The sequence below is a fragment of the Falco punctatus genome (genome assembly GCF_963210335.1).
Source record: "Falco punctatus genome assembly, chromosome: 9".
NCBI classification, from domain to species: domain Eukaryota; kingdom Metazoa; phylum Chordata; class Aves; order Falconiformes; family Falconidae; genus Falco; species Falco punctatus.
Genome location: NC_137589.1, coordinates 30,042,791 through 30,058,924, shown reverse-complemented (window position 1 = coordinate 30,058,924; position 16,134 = coordinate 30,042,791). Strand labels below are relative to the sequence as shown.

The 16,134-nt window shown below is 58.1% G+C and overlaps 1 protein-coding gene across 1 annotated transcript in view; it reads right to left on the bottom strand.

Annotated features, from left to right (window-relative positions):
* Window positions 1-3,324: 3,324 nt before the first annotated feature.
* The window catches only part of TRIM8 (tripartite motif containing 8), a 30,207-nt gene continuing 17,397 nt past the window's right edge, over window positions 3,325-16,134 (bottom strand). The window contains exons 3-7 of the mRNA XM_080403466.1: window positions 7,865-7,960; window positions 6,776-7,009; window positions 6,364-6,395; window positions 5,655-5,770; window positions 3,325-4,909 (exon numbers count right to left, since the gene is read on the bottom strand). Coding sequence (XP_080259592.1) covers window positions 4,302-4,909; window positions 5,655-5,770; window positions 6,364-6,395; window positions 6,776-7,009; window positions 7,865-7,960 — 1,086 coding nt within the window. The 3' untranslated portion in view covers window positions 3,325-4,301. The remainder of the gene's footprint in view (window positions 4,910-5,654; window positions 5,771-6,363; window positions 6,396-6,775; window positions 7,010-7,864; window positions 7,961-16,134) is intronic.

Below are 16,134 nucleotides of genomic sequence, written 5' to 3'. Positions count from 1 at the left end.
TGGCCCAGCTGGAGGGAGCAAAGCGCCCGGGTGAGCGGAGCAGGGGGGCAGGAGGGGAGGCTGAAGGGTGGGAGGGGAAGAAGCCAAAAATAAGCTTTTAAAGAAGTAAGGCTGTCCTTTCTGCCTCCATCCTGGGCCCGGGGCTGCTGCAGCCGGGGCAGGACTCCAACACTGTCCCCGTCCCTCCGTCCGCAGAGGCTGTGCAGCCAGCTGGGGCCAAATCAGGGGGTGTAAAACACCAGCCATAGGGTCCCTCCGTGTAAGGAGGCTGTCCACCCTGCCCAGCGCCGGCACAGCTGCATCCCCAAGCCCCTCCACAGGCCCTGGGTCAAAAAGAATTACCTTAGAAACACTCTTTTCTTATAAAAAAAAACCAAACCCAACAAGCCGCCAGTAATTCATCTTAGGCAGCAAGTCTCTTCATTTATTCATTACAAGATAATACCCAAATCTGGCTAATTAATATTCCTGCATATTTTCCAAGGGCTGATGAGGTATCTTAAACATCTCGCCAAGATGGGCTTTCATATTTGGAAGATTGATGTGCAAACTCAAATTGATGCCGTCTAAATATACCCTTCATGTTTAAGCATGGGACTTCACTCCCGGGGTGCCGGTGGCTTCCCCAGACACCCATGGGACCGGGGGGCTCAGCGGGCGGGAGAGCTGCCGAAAAGGCTCCCCTGAGCTGGGGTGTGACGTTGTGTTGTCCATCTTTCTGCAAAGATCCGAGTTTTCCGCTTGCTTGGGTAAGGGGAGCAGGGTGCAGCGAGCACAACCCGCTGGTGGCCACGGGGTCAGCAGTGCTCTGGGGTGAGGGTCAGTGCAGGCACCCACGCAGCTGGATGTGCCGACGGGTCCTGACCGGAGCAGGGCCGGCAGCTTCCTGCCGAAAGCCTTCTCCAAGGTTAAAAATAGGACTTGGTTGCAAACCGAAAGCCTGGTTTGCATTTGCCCTCATTATGTTGATTGCTTATTTACGTGTATGCAAATGGAGGAAGAGGCAGCGGCTCCTCCACCTGGGGACCCCTCAGCACAGCCGAGCCTGAACCCCAGCAGGTATGTCCCAGCGGAGATGGGCCGTGGCGCTGCCAGCCCCTCCCCAGGCTCGACCTGAAAATGGAGCATCGGCCCCTCTCGAGGCTCTGATCCGGGGGACGAGCTGCAGCCCCGCGCCCCGAGCCCGGGGGCTGGAGGCACAGTGGTTACTGCCACCACCGCCGCCTCTCCCCTCACCCTGCTCCACCAGATGTGCGTGTCCAGCTCCAGCTGTTCCCCATCAGCCTCCCCTGAGCAGCACCGCCGCCCCCGGGATCCTTTTTCCACCAGGCCCCACGTCCTTCATCAGACACCAATTTGGTCTGGCCCAACTGCTCATTTTTCTTTCCGCCGTGTGACATGTTTTCACCTGGCTCCTAATCCGTCTCTTTCCATTCACAACTCGAGCTGTTTATGGATGTGCCTCTGCTCCCGCTGCTTTTCCCACCCCCCGGACAGAGCCATCCATCAATAAAACCGACCATCAGAGCATCTGTGCATCCCTTCCACCCGGGATGGGACACTTAACCCAACAGCGCCAAGGGCACACAGTCCTCCCGCCACTCAGTGGGGTGACCCCAGGGGGCCGTTGCCTCCCTCCCCACCACCAGCAATGCGCGGCGTTGGATGGTGTGGTGCCACAGGTAGCTGAGATGCCCAGGGTCCTTTCCCTTGGCTGGCGGGGGGCAGAGGGGCCATGGCATGGGGACCCTGCCAGTGGCACCCACTGTTCTGGGGCTGCTCCCTCCAGCAAAGGCACAGGGTGAGGGTGGCCCATGATGGCGACATGTCCCAGGCCCCTGGAGGTCACCCTGTGGGGTGGGGGCTACACAACAGGTGCTGTAATGCCTGCCCCACTCTCATGGGAGAAGGCAGCTGTGCCAAGGCGGCAGAGGATGATGATGATGATGATGATGATGATGATGATGATGATGATGATGATGATGATGATGATGACAGCTGGGAGGGCAAACCTGGGGGCCATGGCTGGGGAACAGCCTGGGGTAGTGGGTGGCCCTGGCTGGGCACTGGGGACCCCTCCCGGGCTCCCCAAATGCCACTTGTCTCACCCCTCTCTGTGTCCCCTCCACCACTGGGGCTCTCCCCCACAGCAGCCGGCCACATGGACGCAGAGGGAGGCGTCACCAGGTCCCTATGGAAGCTGGGAGCATCCTGCTCCCTCCTGCTGCCCCAGGGCGCTTTGCTTGTGACCAAGGAGGGGACCCCCGAACATCCCAATGGATTGGGTGTTTCCTGAAGCATCTGAGCAGGACAGGGCTGGGAGAGCCTGGCAGGGCCCGGCCACCAGCCTCTGCACCCTGCACACGGGCAGTGCCGGCCCGGGGGGCAGCCAGGGGCACACAGGGGCAGGGGGTGCTGGCTCGCCCCCTCCCACCACGGCCTGGCAGGGGGGTCCTGCTGGCAGGGGTTTGCTGCTGCTCCCTTGGGGCAGAGTGGGGGGAGCCATGTGAGGGTCCCCCTCCTTCAGACCCGCTGCTCCCCTGGTTTCAGCTCACTGAGACTCTCTCCCCTTCCCGTTTCCCACCGAAGCAGCACGGGGGGAATCCAAACCAGAACGAAACCAGGGATGTTTTGCAACCAGGAGAAAACCGAAGGAAGCCCAAGCCAGCAGAGAGCCATGGAAGCCCCCAACGCCTCCAAGACGCTGGCGAGCAGCTCGCTCCTGCACAGCCACGGCCAGGCCAGCCCGCAGCCGCACCGTGCGCCTGGCCCAGGGTTTCCTCCTCGCCCTTCCCGGCCTCGGCCGAGCACGGAGGGTCCCCGAACAGCCCAGGGTGCTGCCAGCACCCACGGAGCCCCGAAGGGCAGCAGGGGGTTAGTGGGGGACAAAGCCTCAAGGGCCAGGCGCCGGGGCTGCAGCGTGGCCGGCAGGGTGGATGCTGGCAGAGGCAGGAAAGCCGCCATCCCCGTTCCCATTGCCGACCCCATCCCCGTCCCACAATGGGGATTGTTCTGGAGGCTGTGGGCAGGATGCGGCCCGGCCGGCTCTGTGCCTGACTCACATCCTTGCTGGCTGGGAGGGAGCTTCAGCATCCCTCCCCACAGGGCTGGGACAAGAGACGGGCGCTGGTGGGGACCCCTTCCCCAGCCAGGACCTGCCACCACCCTACCCCAAGCTGCTCCCCCCAAGACAGCCCCGACCGAAAAATCCCTGTCACCGGCCGGGCACCCAGGGGACCCAGGGAGCTGTAACCTCCAAAGGCAGGTCGGAGCCTCCCGCCAGAGCTGGCGTTCCCAGGGGAAGAGCTGCAGCAGAGCGAGGCGTTTGCACTAAGTGATCACATTTATTTGGATACTTTTTTTGTGTGTGTGTGTTCTAAAATCGGTTACAGAATAAATACCTGTGCCTTATAGCAGGAAGTCCACTTTTTTTTATACAAAGTGCTTGTTACAGGAAGTTGCATCAGCGATACGCAGGAGGGGGGTGCATTTCAGCCACGCTTCCCCTCCTGAAAACTAGAACAGATTTTTATTTATTTATTTATTTATTTATTTATTCGTGGTTTTTTTTTTTTTTTAAGTTTCTTTTCCCTTTTTTTGTGCATTAAATTTCCTGCCATTGTGTATTTACAAATCTCTGAAAGGAAAAAAAAATGCCAATATGCATGAGAAGTGGCCTCGTAACACAAAAAAAAAAATCAACCTTTAAAAAAAAAAAAAAGGTAACAAACCCAAAATCTACAAGTATAATTTCATACTGAATCAATGATAGATTTTTTTTCTTTTTTTCTTTTTAAAAAGGGAAAAAGAGGGGGTGGGGAAGAGGGGAAAAAACTGAACCAAACCAGAAATAATGAACTCTGAGAAATGGAAAGAGAGAAGGTGCCATTGTCCCTTCTGAAGTTTTCCAAAGGCAGAGAGAAGCGAGGAAGAGTGCGACGCACAGACCCAGACGCCCGAGTGAAATCCCCATCAATTTCTTCTCGGTATTTTCTCCCTCGTCTTTTCCCAGCGAGGGGCAGGAAGGACTTTCCAAAATTAAATTAAAAAAGTAATTAAAAGAAAAAAAATTATGATTTTGTTTTAAAAAGATTTAAGAAAAAAAAAAGGAAAGAGAGGGAGATGAGAGAACAACCCTCCCCAAAATCCTGGAGGGGCATGAGGTGGGGAAAAAAATCGGGTTTGATTTAAAAGGAAAATAAAATAAAAAAAAATTAAAAAAAAAAAAAGAAAAGCCAAACCAAACCAGACTTTTCTCTCCGAACGTGTCATTGAGCGGGACTCTCCGGAGAGTGTGACGGTTAACTGGTGACGTAGTGTTTCGCCGATGGCTGGCCGTAGACCCTATAGAAATCCTGCCGCCCGTGCTGCTGGGATGCGTCAATCCATTCCCTCACGGCAAGTCCCGGGAGCGACTGGGGGACAGCGGGGGCGGGCGGCAGCGGGTGGGAGTACTCCTGCGAGGAGACCGTCCAGGGGAAGTGCCCTGACCGTGGGTAGGGCTGGTGCCCACTGTGGTTGGACACGGAGGAACAGTAACAGTTATCCACAGAGCAGACAAGGATTTTGCGCCCGCCGTACTGGGAGAGCACAGACTGCTGAGATGACGTGGTGTTGGGGTAGTGAGATGGGTTGAAGACGGAGCCCGAATGCACCGGCTGCGGGCCGCTGGGAAGTCCAACTATGTGCTGCGTGGAGCTACAAGGCACCATGGCTTGTGCAGACTGCCCCTCGCCAGCCGAAGCGCCCTGGCTCATGTACTGGCTCGCCACAGTCCCGGACGATGGCTCGAGGAAGCTGCCCTCGGGGAAGGCGGTGGAGTGCTTGCGCTTCTCCGCGCCGGAGTTGCTGACGGTGCAGGGGTACATGGGGATGCTCTGCAGGAAGGGGACAGGGGTGCTCAGAGGACCTGCGGAGGGGAACAGGAGAGGAGGACTGCATCAAGCACAGCACGGCACAGCTCCAGGGTGCTCTGGCTGCTGGGCAGAACCCGCAGCCAAGCCCCGAAACCCGTGCTGCAGCCCCACGCGAGCAGAAGGTCTCCCAGCCTGCCCCACCAACCGGTGGCAAACCGGGCACACAGCTGTACGGGTGACTTTGCAGGTGCTGTTCCAAGACCTCGGCAGCAGGCTGGGAGCGGCCCCAAGCGCTGCCCTGCAAACACGTGCACAGGCTGAGCCCACGCACGGCTCACGATCACAGGCCATAACCCGGCCAGAGCGGGACAGCCAGGGTGACAAAGCCAAGTCCCCCAAGGAGAGGACTGGGAAGCCTCTGGAGGATGTGCTCTGCTCCCAGGCATGGGCTGGGGGCTGCAGGGCCATGCTGGCCCCTGGCTGTCCCTGCCCACATGCCAACTCCCATTTTTCCACTGCCTTTTCCTGGTGATGGCCAGTCCCCCCACCAATGTGTTTTGTGTCACCCCAAAACACAGCCATTTCACAAGCCAAGGGAAGTGTCCTGAGGAGAGCCAGGAGCTGGCTTCATGGCATCTCCATGCCCTTTCTGACGACAGAGGTGCTCCCTGGGGTCCCTGTACCCTGAAAACTCGACCCACCCTCTTGTACTGGGAACAGCAGAGCACCCAGATATGGGTACAGGAGGTAGTGAAGCCCCGTGCCCCTGCCCCCCACCCTGCCTCAGGCTTCACCCACCTTCCAGCAACTTCCTGAGCTGCTTCTCCTTCTTGGCGATCTCATTCAGGAAGAGCTTGGAGTTGAGGTGGCCGATTTTGGGTGGGGGCAGGCTGCCACCTGTACAGTTCTGGGTCCTGTTGGGGACCACAGGCAGAGAGGAAAGGTGTGAGGGACAAGCTACACCCAGGGGAGGGTCAGACGGATCCTTCCCCCATACCCTCCTGGGGCCAGACCCCTCCCCTAGGGCAGCAGCGTGGAGGGCAGCAGGGAGCTGGCACTCTCTGACGGGCAGCACCTTCCCTGTCCAGCTTTGCCGTGAACGTTCCGTGCCAGGGCGCACCTCCCGCAGCCCCCGTGTCCCTCCACACGGCCACCCCAGCTCTCCTCAGCTCCACTAGCGCTGGCTTTAACCCCCTGCCCTGCCTCTGCCCCAGCAGAGCTGGACTGAGCCTCGCAACCCACCCTGGCTGGGGTGCTGGGTCCCAGCTCCGCTCTTCCAAAGCGCACCACTGTGCTCCCTCAGTCCAAGGGGAGGGCTTGGTTCAACGGCTGCAGAAGGGGATTTTCCCACCCTCCCAGAGGGAAACCGAGGCACGGAGCATGCCTCTCCCAGGCCTGCAGCATCCCTGGCCCTGCTCCTCCTCTGGACACTGTGCTGCTGCTGCCGCCCCTGCGAACACAAAGACGCCCTTCCCCCCCCCGACCACGCCTGCCCTGCTGTACTCACCTGTCCATTAAGATTTTCACAGACTTGGTGTTCTAGGAGGGGAAGGAGAAGCTCTCATCAGTAAGGCCAGTCCCTGCCACAGCCAACACCCCCCCTTTCATTGTCACCTTCTGTGGCCCCCCAGGAGGGGATGGGCTGCCCACAGGTGCTAAGCCCCCTCTCCCCCCCGGCATGGGCTGCCCCAACCCCATCTCCAGTTGTGGCACCCATTCATTCAAGGCCAGCACTGAGTCTGTCCTGCTCCTCCTTGCCTTCTCCCACTGCTGAGCCCTCTGGAGGCATCAGCTAGCCCTGTCAGTGTCCCCAGCCCGCTCCCTCCCGTGCCCCGTGCCTCCCTGATGCTTCCTGCACAACCAGACCTCCCCACGGCCCCATCCCACCTCTGGTGGGACAAGGAAGAAGCTCGTCTTACCTTCATGAAGTTGATGTCCTCGGTTTTGTCGAACATGACCTGGACAGAGCTGAGGAGCTTCTTGGCCTCCTGCATGCGCTCGTTGAGGTGGAGGACCTGGGCAGCGTTCTCATTGCAGAACTTGGCCTGGGCCTTGTCCAGGATCTCCATGGTCTTCCGCAAGTCCTCATCCAAGATCTGGTGCATCTTCTCATACTGCAGGCGCACCTCGTCCTTCAGCTGGCTCACCTTCTCCTGGGCAAGAGAAGCAGGGTCAGGCCCTCTGCACCCTCCACCCTCTGCCGTGATGTCGCGGGACACCTGGGTCCTTTCCCCAGCAGAGGGGGGTGCAACCTGAAAGCTGCACCACAGCTCTGCTCTCCTGAACACCCACACAGACCAAACCCTGACATCAGCTGCCGCATGAGACTCCTATGTGCCAGAGACCCAGGAGGGACACTGCTGACCCAGCAGATCTCCTGCACCTACCTCCTGGGCTCTAGGTGCCTCCAGCGGGCTAATGGCAAGCAACAACCTGCAGCACCACCAAGGCAGGTGTGCTCCCTCGAAAAACCCTGCCCATCGCCATCGTCACCCCCATGCCCACCCCAGGCCGGGGACATGTCATGCTCCAGAGCCCTCCCCATGCTCTGGGGAGGCCAAGGGGCTTTAAGGACCACAAGCTGATCTTGTTTTATCTGTGTCCCAAAAAAACAATTATTTGCATCTCTTCCACCTCCTGGGTATTTCAGGGACCTCCCATCTCCAGACCCCTGCCTCCTGCTCGGGCTGAAGTGGGTGACTCGGGGAAGGCTGTGCTGAGCTGAGGGCAGGGTGGGCCATCTGATGTTTAAGAACAGCCTTGTTCCTCACCTCCCAACTCACCCCAGGACCCACAAGGCTGCAGGGCAGCCCCGAACACCTTCTGTCCCCCAGAAGGATGACAGACAAGACTGGACTGGAGACAGCAGGTCTGTCCAGCTGCTCCTCCTCTGCATGCCCTCCCTCCCCCCCTGCCCACCTGGCTCCTACAGCCCAGGAGCCTGTCCCCACTGCGCCACGGGGTGACAGTCCGCGGGGCTGGACACAGCAGGGTGAAGCACCAGTTACCTCCACCAGCCGCTTGTCTGATTCCAGCTTGTAGAGCTGCTCTTCGATGTCTTGCTCCCGCTCCTCCAGGCGGTCCTGCTGCTTCATCAGCATCTTCTGCAGAGACAGGAGAGAGGAGCAGCCATCAGAGCCCAGCGGCCACACGAACCAAGAAGCTTCAGTGCTGCCTGCACCAGCTCTGCCCACACAGCTCGGGAGGGACAGTGCTTTTCCCCAGCAGGACGCCACTGCTGAGCTGAAAGGCCATGCATGGCTGCTGGCGGAGGTGGAAACTTCGCTATTTCAGTGGCCACGCAGAGGGGCCATGTGTGCTGGGCTGCCTTATCAGCTGGAGACCTTGATGTGGGTCCCCTGGTTGGGGGCAGCCCCTCAGGTAACATTTTGCAGCATGGTCACTGAGGTTTGGTCAGAGCCAAGCCTTGGGGACCCTGGGGGACACACAGAGAGGCTCATCTCCCACTATGGCAGCACTGTTCAAGGCCCATCACCCATCGCCAGCAGGCTCCTGCAAAGCATCGTCAGCCCCCCCGTGCCCCCCGTATGCTACGCCAAATCCTTTCTCCCTTCCCCGCCTCCGTGACAAGCCCCAGAGCCAGCGTCAGCGTAATCAGGAGGGACAGAGAAAGGAGGAACAGGGCCTCCCCCCGCCACGCTGCCAGCCCCCGGCCCCAGCTCCTCCGGGCTGCGCCTGGGCCATCAGCCTAATAACTGGGACAAAACCTTATCTGCAGCTATCACCGTGAGCATCTCGCTCCTGTGTGCTTCCCTGGCCAGGATGAAACCCGCCACCCGCGAGAGAAGGGCTCTGTCCCTGCAAGCAGGAGCAGGGCTTCCCAAAACACCCCCCAAAATCAACTCCAGGTTTTCCCCCTCCATGGTTATCCCAAGGAAACGTTACACCAGCGGGACCAGAAGGGCTTCACCTGGCACAGAGACGCAGCATTAGAGACTCTCAACAACAGGGGCGAGATGGGAAGAAACCAGCAGCGAGGATGAATTTTGAGGGGATTATTGCTATTATAAACCGCTGCCCTGGGATTTATAATCAAGTAATTAATTCCTGGACGAGGTGGGAGGGGGAGGGTGGCAGAGGCGCTGCTGGGATTAATTGCATTGCAGGGAAAGGCTGTCACCTCCGACTCAATTTGGGAGCAGGAATGCGAAGCCTCCTCCCTCCCGTTGTTTTTCTTAAGGTCTCGGACACCTCCAACCTCAGTGCCGCTGGGTTCCTACCACTAATAATAACAAGGAGCTAAAAAAACCCAGCTTCCCACTCGCAGTCGCACTCCACATGCACTCCTGATTCCCACGTGTGTGCACTCACCCACGCACATGCAGACGGACACACAGACAACAGCACATCCACTGAAACAGGATCCAAGGGGCAGCAACACTGACGCAGACCCACAGGCACGGGGGGGGACGGGGGGGGACGACATCTGGTAGCACACGTGTACAGAAACACAGGGGCCTGCAAGCATCCAAGGGCATCACTGCTGCTCTTTTTAAGACCAGCTGAATAGGTGGGAGCATCCAGACGGAGAAAGATTTGATGCAAATATTAAAAATCTCCTTTTTTCATTGTAAGAGGGTCATTACTTGTGATGCTGCAGCACCAAGAGGCTGCAACCCACTCCCGAGGTAAATACGGTGGGAACTGAACTCCAGAGAGTGGGGGCAACACCAACACCACTTGCTCAGAGAGGGCACGGGGCACAGGCAGGAACTGCATCCCAGGTCCTGTGCTGGCAGCCAGGCCAGGGTGTGGGGCTGCTGATGGCTCTGCTGGGAGCTCAGCCAGGGTTTTAGGTCCAGCACCAGGCAGAGGTGGTGGGCAGCAACCTGCTCCGGCAGTGTTCCAGGCAGGTGCCTGTCAACACTACCTGCTCCCAAGCACCGCTGGCTGAAAACACAGTTTGCAACATCCCTCTGCATGGGCCTGGTGCAGAGTGCAGCAGACCCAGCTCTAGATCCTGCTCCAGCATCCACAGGCTGGAGTTTTCCCACTGAAATCGCAGTCAACTGATGGGAAAGCCGCCCGCTCCATGGAAGGAAATGCCTTCCCTCGTCCCTGCTTGCAGGAGGCTGATCGAGCCCAGGAGCCAGGGCAGGTCTTGCAGCCCAGGCTGCTTCTCGCTCTCCAAGCTAGAGCGCCAAAAGACATAGCAAGCTTCCCACCAAGCCCTTCCCTGTGCCTCCCTCCCTGCCTGCCAGCAGAGACTCGCCATCTCCACCGCAAGCAGCCAGACCCACCCCACACCAGCCCGCTGTGGGGACAGCTGAGTCCGGAGGGGCTCACGGGAGCAGCGGGGTCCCCTGCCTGCCTCCCCTGGCTGCCAGCGGGGCAGGGCTGGGGAGAAACGCAGGACAGGATCCAAGGCTCACAGCTCGCCGGGCACAGAGGCCAAATCCCTGTCGCACTCGGGCGTATGCATCAGGCGTCTGACATGGAGCAACCCTGAGGCAGCCCCTGCTTTTTCCCCTGATGCTGCTGGGATGCTCTCATGGTGGAAAACAGTGTTTCTCATCGCTGGCAGATACTGGGCAGGCAGAGACAGCCCTGCCAGCCCCAGCGATGTGAGGGACCCCAGAGGGATGGACCAAAGAGCCCTGGACACACACGTACCATCGTCCCCTTCCCCCTGCCCTGCAGCTGCTGTTGGCAGAGCTGCCAACCTTTGGGTTTTGTAACAAACCTCAGGGTGCTCCACTCCTGGAATCACACAGTTATGTGAAATCACAAAAACATACATAAATATATATAAAATTAACTTTTTATACATAAAAGGTAATTTAATAGCCACTCGCAGCTGGAAAAAGTGACCAAAATCTAACCTAAACCCACAGAAATCAAACAGACTATAGCAGACACGCAGCGTTTTCTTTAAATCTCACATTTGAGCCATTCTCTTGATTTTAGGGTGATTTAAAAACCGTACGTGCCTGGGACTGCAGCAGGATGGGAAGGCTTTTCACCCACGGCAACCAAAACCTTAACAAGACACATGGGTAGGAACTACCCGTTCTGGCACTGAGGGGTGAAATTTCATTGTCTCCACAGCACGGGCTGAATTCCTTAGGTATTTTGAAAAGGAAAATATATCCCTTCCCCTTCCATCCCCTCCCAAATCTGGTATTTCTGAAGTCATGAACTCCTCCTCCTCCTCCTCCAGGATCAGAATTTCTCAGGGTAATTTCTCATATTTCATGCATGACCTTGATGCCGGGAGAACCGCAGCTCCCTCCATACAGGCACCCTTCCCGGGCTCTGAGCAACTCTGTGATCCCCGTTTGTCTTTTCCAAGACATGTTGCCAGTTTGCAAAATGGACACTAAAAATGCTCTGTATTCCAACACCAGCAGAGAGTAAACTCTTCTAATTAATTAATAAACTAATCTGCAACAGGAGTAAGTGGCTGGTCCACCCCAACCCTGCAGGTCCCTGCGAGACGGGGCTAGTTGCTGGACACCAGTTTGTTCTGCTTGAATTGCAAGTGATCTCCTCTTCTCCTCATGGAAAAAAAATAAAGGAGGGGAAAAAAAAAGACTTGAGTCCTAAGAGGAGGTTAGTGGAGCTCCCTTCAAACACGCCATCGGCATCCACCCCATACAGGAACAGGACCGCCGAAGGTGGAAGAAGAAACAGTGAAGCCCCACTGCCGGCAGAGCAGGGTGAAACCTGGGGAGCAATGGTGGCAAGTCGGGTGAGTTTGGGGTGCCAAGGTCATGCACTGGCAGGGAAATGGGACTTGGAGAGCCATCTCGGTGGGAAGCAAAGCAAACACTGCAAGGTCTCGTTCCAGGGAGGGTGTGCACTGCTGGTCCCTGTGGGATTGTGCTGGGGTAAGGCTTGCTGACCATTGCGCTCTGCTCAGCACTTGCTGGGAGGAAACCACAGCCAGGGAAGCCACTCTCACTCCACGTACACCTTACTGCACCTCCTGGTCTGTCCCCCTGAACCTGCCTCTCCAACGTAGGACCCCCCGCAGGCAGGGGACAGGGTGGGGGATGTCTGCCAGGGGACAGGGCTGCCACGACAGAGCAGAACTTCTGTGAGATTAAACGCCTGCAGCCACAAGACGGAAAGACGGTAATAGTTTAACAGCTCAGACAATCCAGGGCATCTGGGCTCCTCATCCAAGTGTCATCCTACAGCTGCAACACCGCAAGTGTCAGCTGTGTTACACACATGGGTCCAGCTCAGCCGGTCGGGCAACCCCACGCTACAAGGGGGGACACTGGGCTGTGGGAAGGAGCTCACACCCACCCGAGACCTCCTGGGCAGGGAGAAATCTGCAGGCAAGATGTCTCCCTGGCTTGCCTTAGGCCAGTCTCACCACTGTCCTCTCCCAAAGGAGAGAGCTACATCTGCGGTCCCTGCCAAGCCCAGAGTAACAGTGGAGTATACTCCTGCCCCGCCTGGAGCCCAGCACCCCCCTCGTCCCCCTTTGAAGCCCCTGGCCCTGCAGGCACCGGGGCAGCAAAATCCTACAACGTGCCTCAAGGTTTTGCCTGCTCCGAGGATGGCCAAGGTCCTTGTGTCCCCCAGGGACAGCTGGCAGGGGAGAGCCTGTGACACCCCTTCCCAAGGACCCTGAGCGCTTGCCAGCCCCTGCCTGACTCCCACTGGGATCAAGAAGGAGCCTGGCAGCTTCGCCACAGCCAGACAGACGCTCCATGACCTGCTGAGCAGCTCTGGTTTTAAATCAGTTAGAGCAGTAAAAAGCCTTACTGTATTCATGGGGTAAATGAAGCCCATGCCACTTCTCTGATGTCTAATAAGCACTATGCATCCTTCAGGGCCGTTCCTCCAGCAAGAGCAAGCATGTCCCCGCACACCCACCTGCGGGATGCTTGCAGGATGCTAATTCCCAAAAAACCGGGCTGAAACCAGCCGTAGGTTTGGAGGGTACTACAAGAGGGCAGGTGGACAAACCACAAGAGCGCACAGCCCTCATTCCCATAGGAAACCGGGGGGAGCAGAGAGCCACACTGCCCCACAGAGTGCCTTTAACTGCAGCTGGACAGCTGGCCCAGGACAGGCGCGCTTGCTTCTCTGCCGCCCTCTTTCCTTCTCCTCTGCACCCGGGCCTTCCCCTCGCCGCCAAATCCCAGCCACCAAGTGAATAAGGACATTGTTTGCAGCCACCGGAAAGCCAGAACAGAGGGAACAGCTCGGAGCGTGAGGGGGAGGAAGGGCAGGGAGGAGGAGGAAGGTGGAACCGGAGCAAGGAAGCCACGAAGGGCAGATGCCTGTCGTGGGAATGGCTCCAGACACCTGCAGCTCAGCCCAGGGACTGGGATCAAGGGCCCCCATTGAGACCCGTGTCCCAGCACATTGCTGGACATGGGCCTGAAGTCACAGCGACTGAATTTTAATGCATCAAAAGCCCTGGACCAAAAAGGCGAGTGCAACCTTTTGCCTCCCTGCGCCTCCCACGGCAGGCTTCCTGCTCCCCAGCCCCACTCTGCCGTCAGCTGGCCGGTTTGCTGGGAAAACCCCACACGATGAGCTGTTCTCATCCCTCCTGAAAGCATCCCCTCACCTGCCAGCACCTTGACACCATGTGGCTCTGAGGCACAGCGCCCCAGTGCCCCCCCCAAAACGGGATCTCAAACCACGAGATCCTGCACCGCTGCAGGGACCAGTCCCCACAGCCAAACCCCCCCGCAGCATCCCTCCCAGCCCCACCGCGGTCTCCTGCTGACCAGACCCAGGCAAAATCAGCTCTTTCAAACTCCCCACGGCCCCCACAGCACTCGCAGGAGGCTGATCCACTTACAGGGACAGGAAGGAAATGCTCTCTGGTTGGGGTTTCATCTTGCACACATTTACAGTAAGCACCGGGCAGAAGGGGAGGTCTCCGGCCGGAGCAGGAGGCCTCGACTCCCCTGGCCAGCCTGGAGCACACAATCGCTGCTCCGGGGTCGGCTTTTCTCACGGTGCTCCCCGTGCAGAGTTTGGGCTGGTTTGTCCCTGACAGGGGAAGGAAGAGGGAAGAGAACAGCCTCTGGGATATTAATAGCTGCCCTTGCTAGGAAGAGATGGGAGCAGCAGCCACGCAGCGCATGGGCATCAAAGAGACCCCCTTGCTAGCATCAAGGGACCCCCTGCGCACCAGGAGAGCTGGTGCTTTGTAGAGAAGGGCTGGGAGCCAAATACTCAGCACCAGCTTGGGGGAACAGGATGCAGGGTGCCTCTCACAAGAGCAGCTCTCCGCCCTGTTCTCACGCCGGGGTGGGTGGAGATGCCTCCTGACTGTCCCCATCTCTCTGCAAGACGCTGCCTGGTGTCCGAGCCTTCCCCACCATGCCAGGGAGGAGAAACCATCAAGCCCCATCTCCATTGGCTACCGCAGAGACAAAGCCCCCACAGCCCGTGTCCCACCTCTGGTGCTCACGCTGGCACAGGGCACCCCGCAGCGCGGCTGGCTGGCGCACAGCAGCTGGATGCTCCCCCAGAGCCATGACTCACAGCTGCTCGGGCAGTATTCAGGTCAGCCCCTGCAGCAGGACGGTGGGCATGGCAGACCATCCTCCTCTGCACAGCCTTGTACCAGGCAGACCCTGGACCCCCACAGCGCTGTGCCGGTGCCCGCAGCCCAGGCCGGCTCTTCCCCTTGTTTACACCCAGCAGAAAGGAGTTAGTAAGGGGAAAATGCAAGGCATTGTGTCTTGTGGGGCCAGCAGCGGGATTTCTGGAGGCCAGGAAACGGGGACCTATTCTCCATCGGAAAACGACCTTCAGAAGGACCTTGAGGATGTTAATTTGCCTTGCTGGGCCTCTGTGTCCCCCTCTGCTCCTCGCTGCTGTGGGGGTTACTGTGGCTGCGCCTTTTGTACAAATAGGGGAAGGAGGCTGGGGATCTACCTGAGGTTTTTGGACACCATCTTCAACCCATGACCCAGCTGCCACTGCTGTCAGTGTCCTCTGAGTAGGGACAAAGATCTGCTTCAAAGGGAAAAGGTGGATAAAGGAGATAAGGAGCAGAGAGACAAGGCCAGCAGCTGCAGAAGCATCCTTCCTGGGCCAGCAGCCTCGCAAGTCCTGGACACAGGAGCCTTCCTGACACAGTACGGGCAACATGACCCCCAAAACAGAGGCACCCCAAACACTGAAGCTATTTTTGCAGCATGTGGGAGGGTAGGAGTGTGAACATGAGCCAGCGTCAGATGAGCTGCCCTTGTGCAAAGCAGAGCAAGAGGCAGTGAAAGCGGGGTGAACCACCTCTGCCACACCTGGGGCTCAAGACCCACTCACGACGTGGAGGAAAGCAAGAGAGCTGGAAACAGGGAAGATGAATATGGAGACAGAGGAGCTGGTTTGCATGCCGAGTGTGCAGCCAGGCGAGTCCTGACTGATGCTGCTGGTTCCACAGGATGATGATGACCCTCGGTGCTGCCTGTGCTTTAGCCAGTGCAGCCGCCTCCTGCCCTGGATCTGCCGGGGAGATGCCACCCGGCTGGGGGAAACGCGCTCCCACACTGTCACAGCAGCACAGGGAGAGCAGATGCTTTGGGGCAGTGCAGGAGCAAGATGGAGAGACCAGCTCTGAGAGCTGCTGGGGCTGCGGCTGCAGGCACAACCAGGCCCTTGTGGCAGCGAGGAGCTCAAGAAATCTTTCTTCTCTCTGCTGGGAAGGGAGGGAGAAGAGATCACCGCCCAGGCATGGATGCAGACACCATCCAGCAGCCCTCCCCAGCCAGCTTTTGAAAGGGAGGACAGTCCCAGCTGCCCTCACCTGGGAGTGAGGAGAGCCAGGAGGAGCCACACAGCTCGGCTCCATGTTTATAAAGGACACGGTCTGCATCTTCTGTGCCATCAGAAGTGTGAAGGAAGAGCTCTTTTACCCTCCTCTTTCAGTATTAGTGGGGAAACGTCCTGTTTCAGGGCTGCTTTTAAATCATTGCCAAAATTCACCCTGCTGCTGAGCCTTTTCTGGCATGGGGCTCCAGCTGTGGGCCCTGGCACAAGCCCGCCTGCCCCAGCATGACCCAGCACCAAATGCCATTTAAGCAACCAGCTCTGGAGCACCAGCACTGGGGCATTGCGAGGGCACTTTGGGAAAGTGCAGGGGTTTGCGACATCCCAGAAAGTTTCAGACACCCAGACCCAACTGCCTTGAGCAACCATTTCTAGCCACTTGGGACCTCAGATGACATGAACACCTGGAGCACATCTGGCCCCAATGACCAGCATCACCTTGCACCTCCTCCTTGCCATACCAGAAAATAAAATCTACGCCCAGCAGGTATACCAACTGGGATTT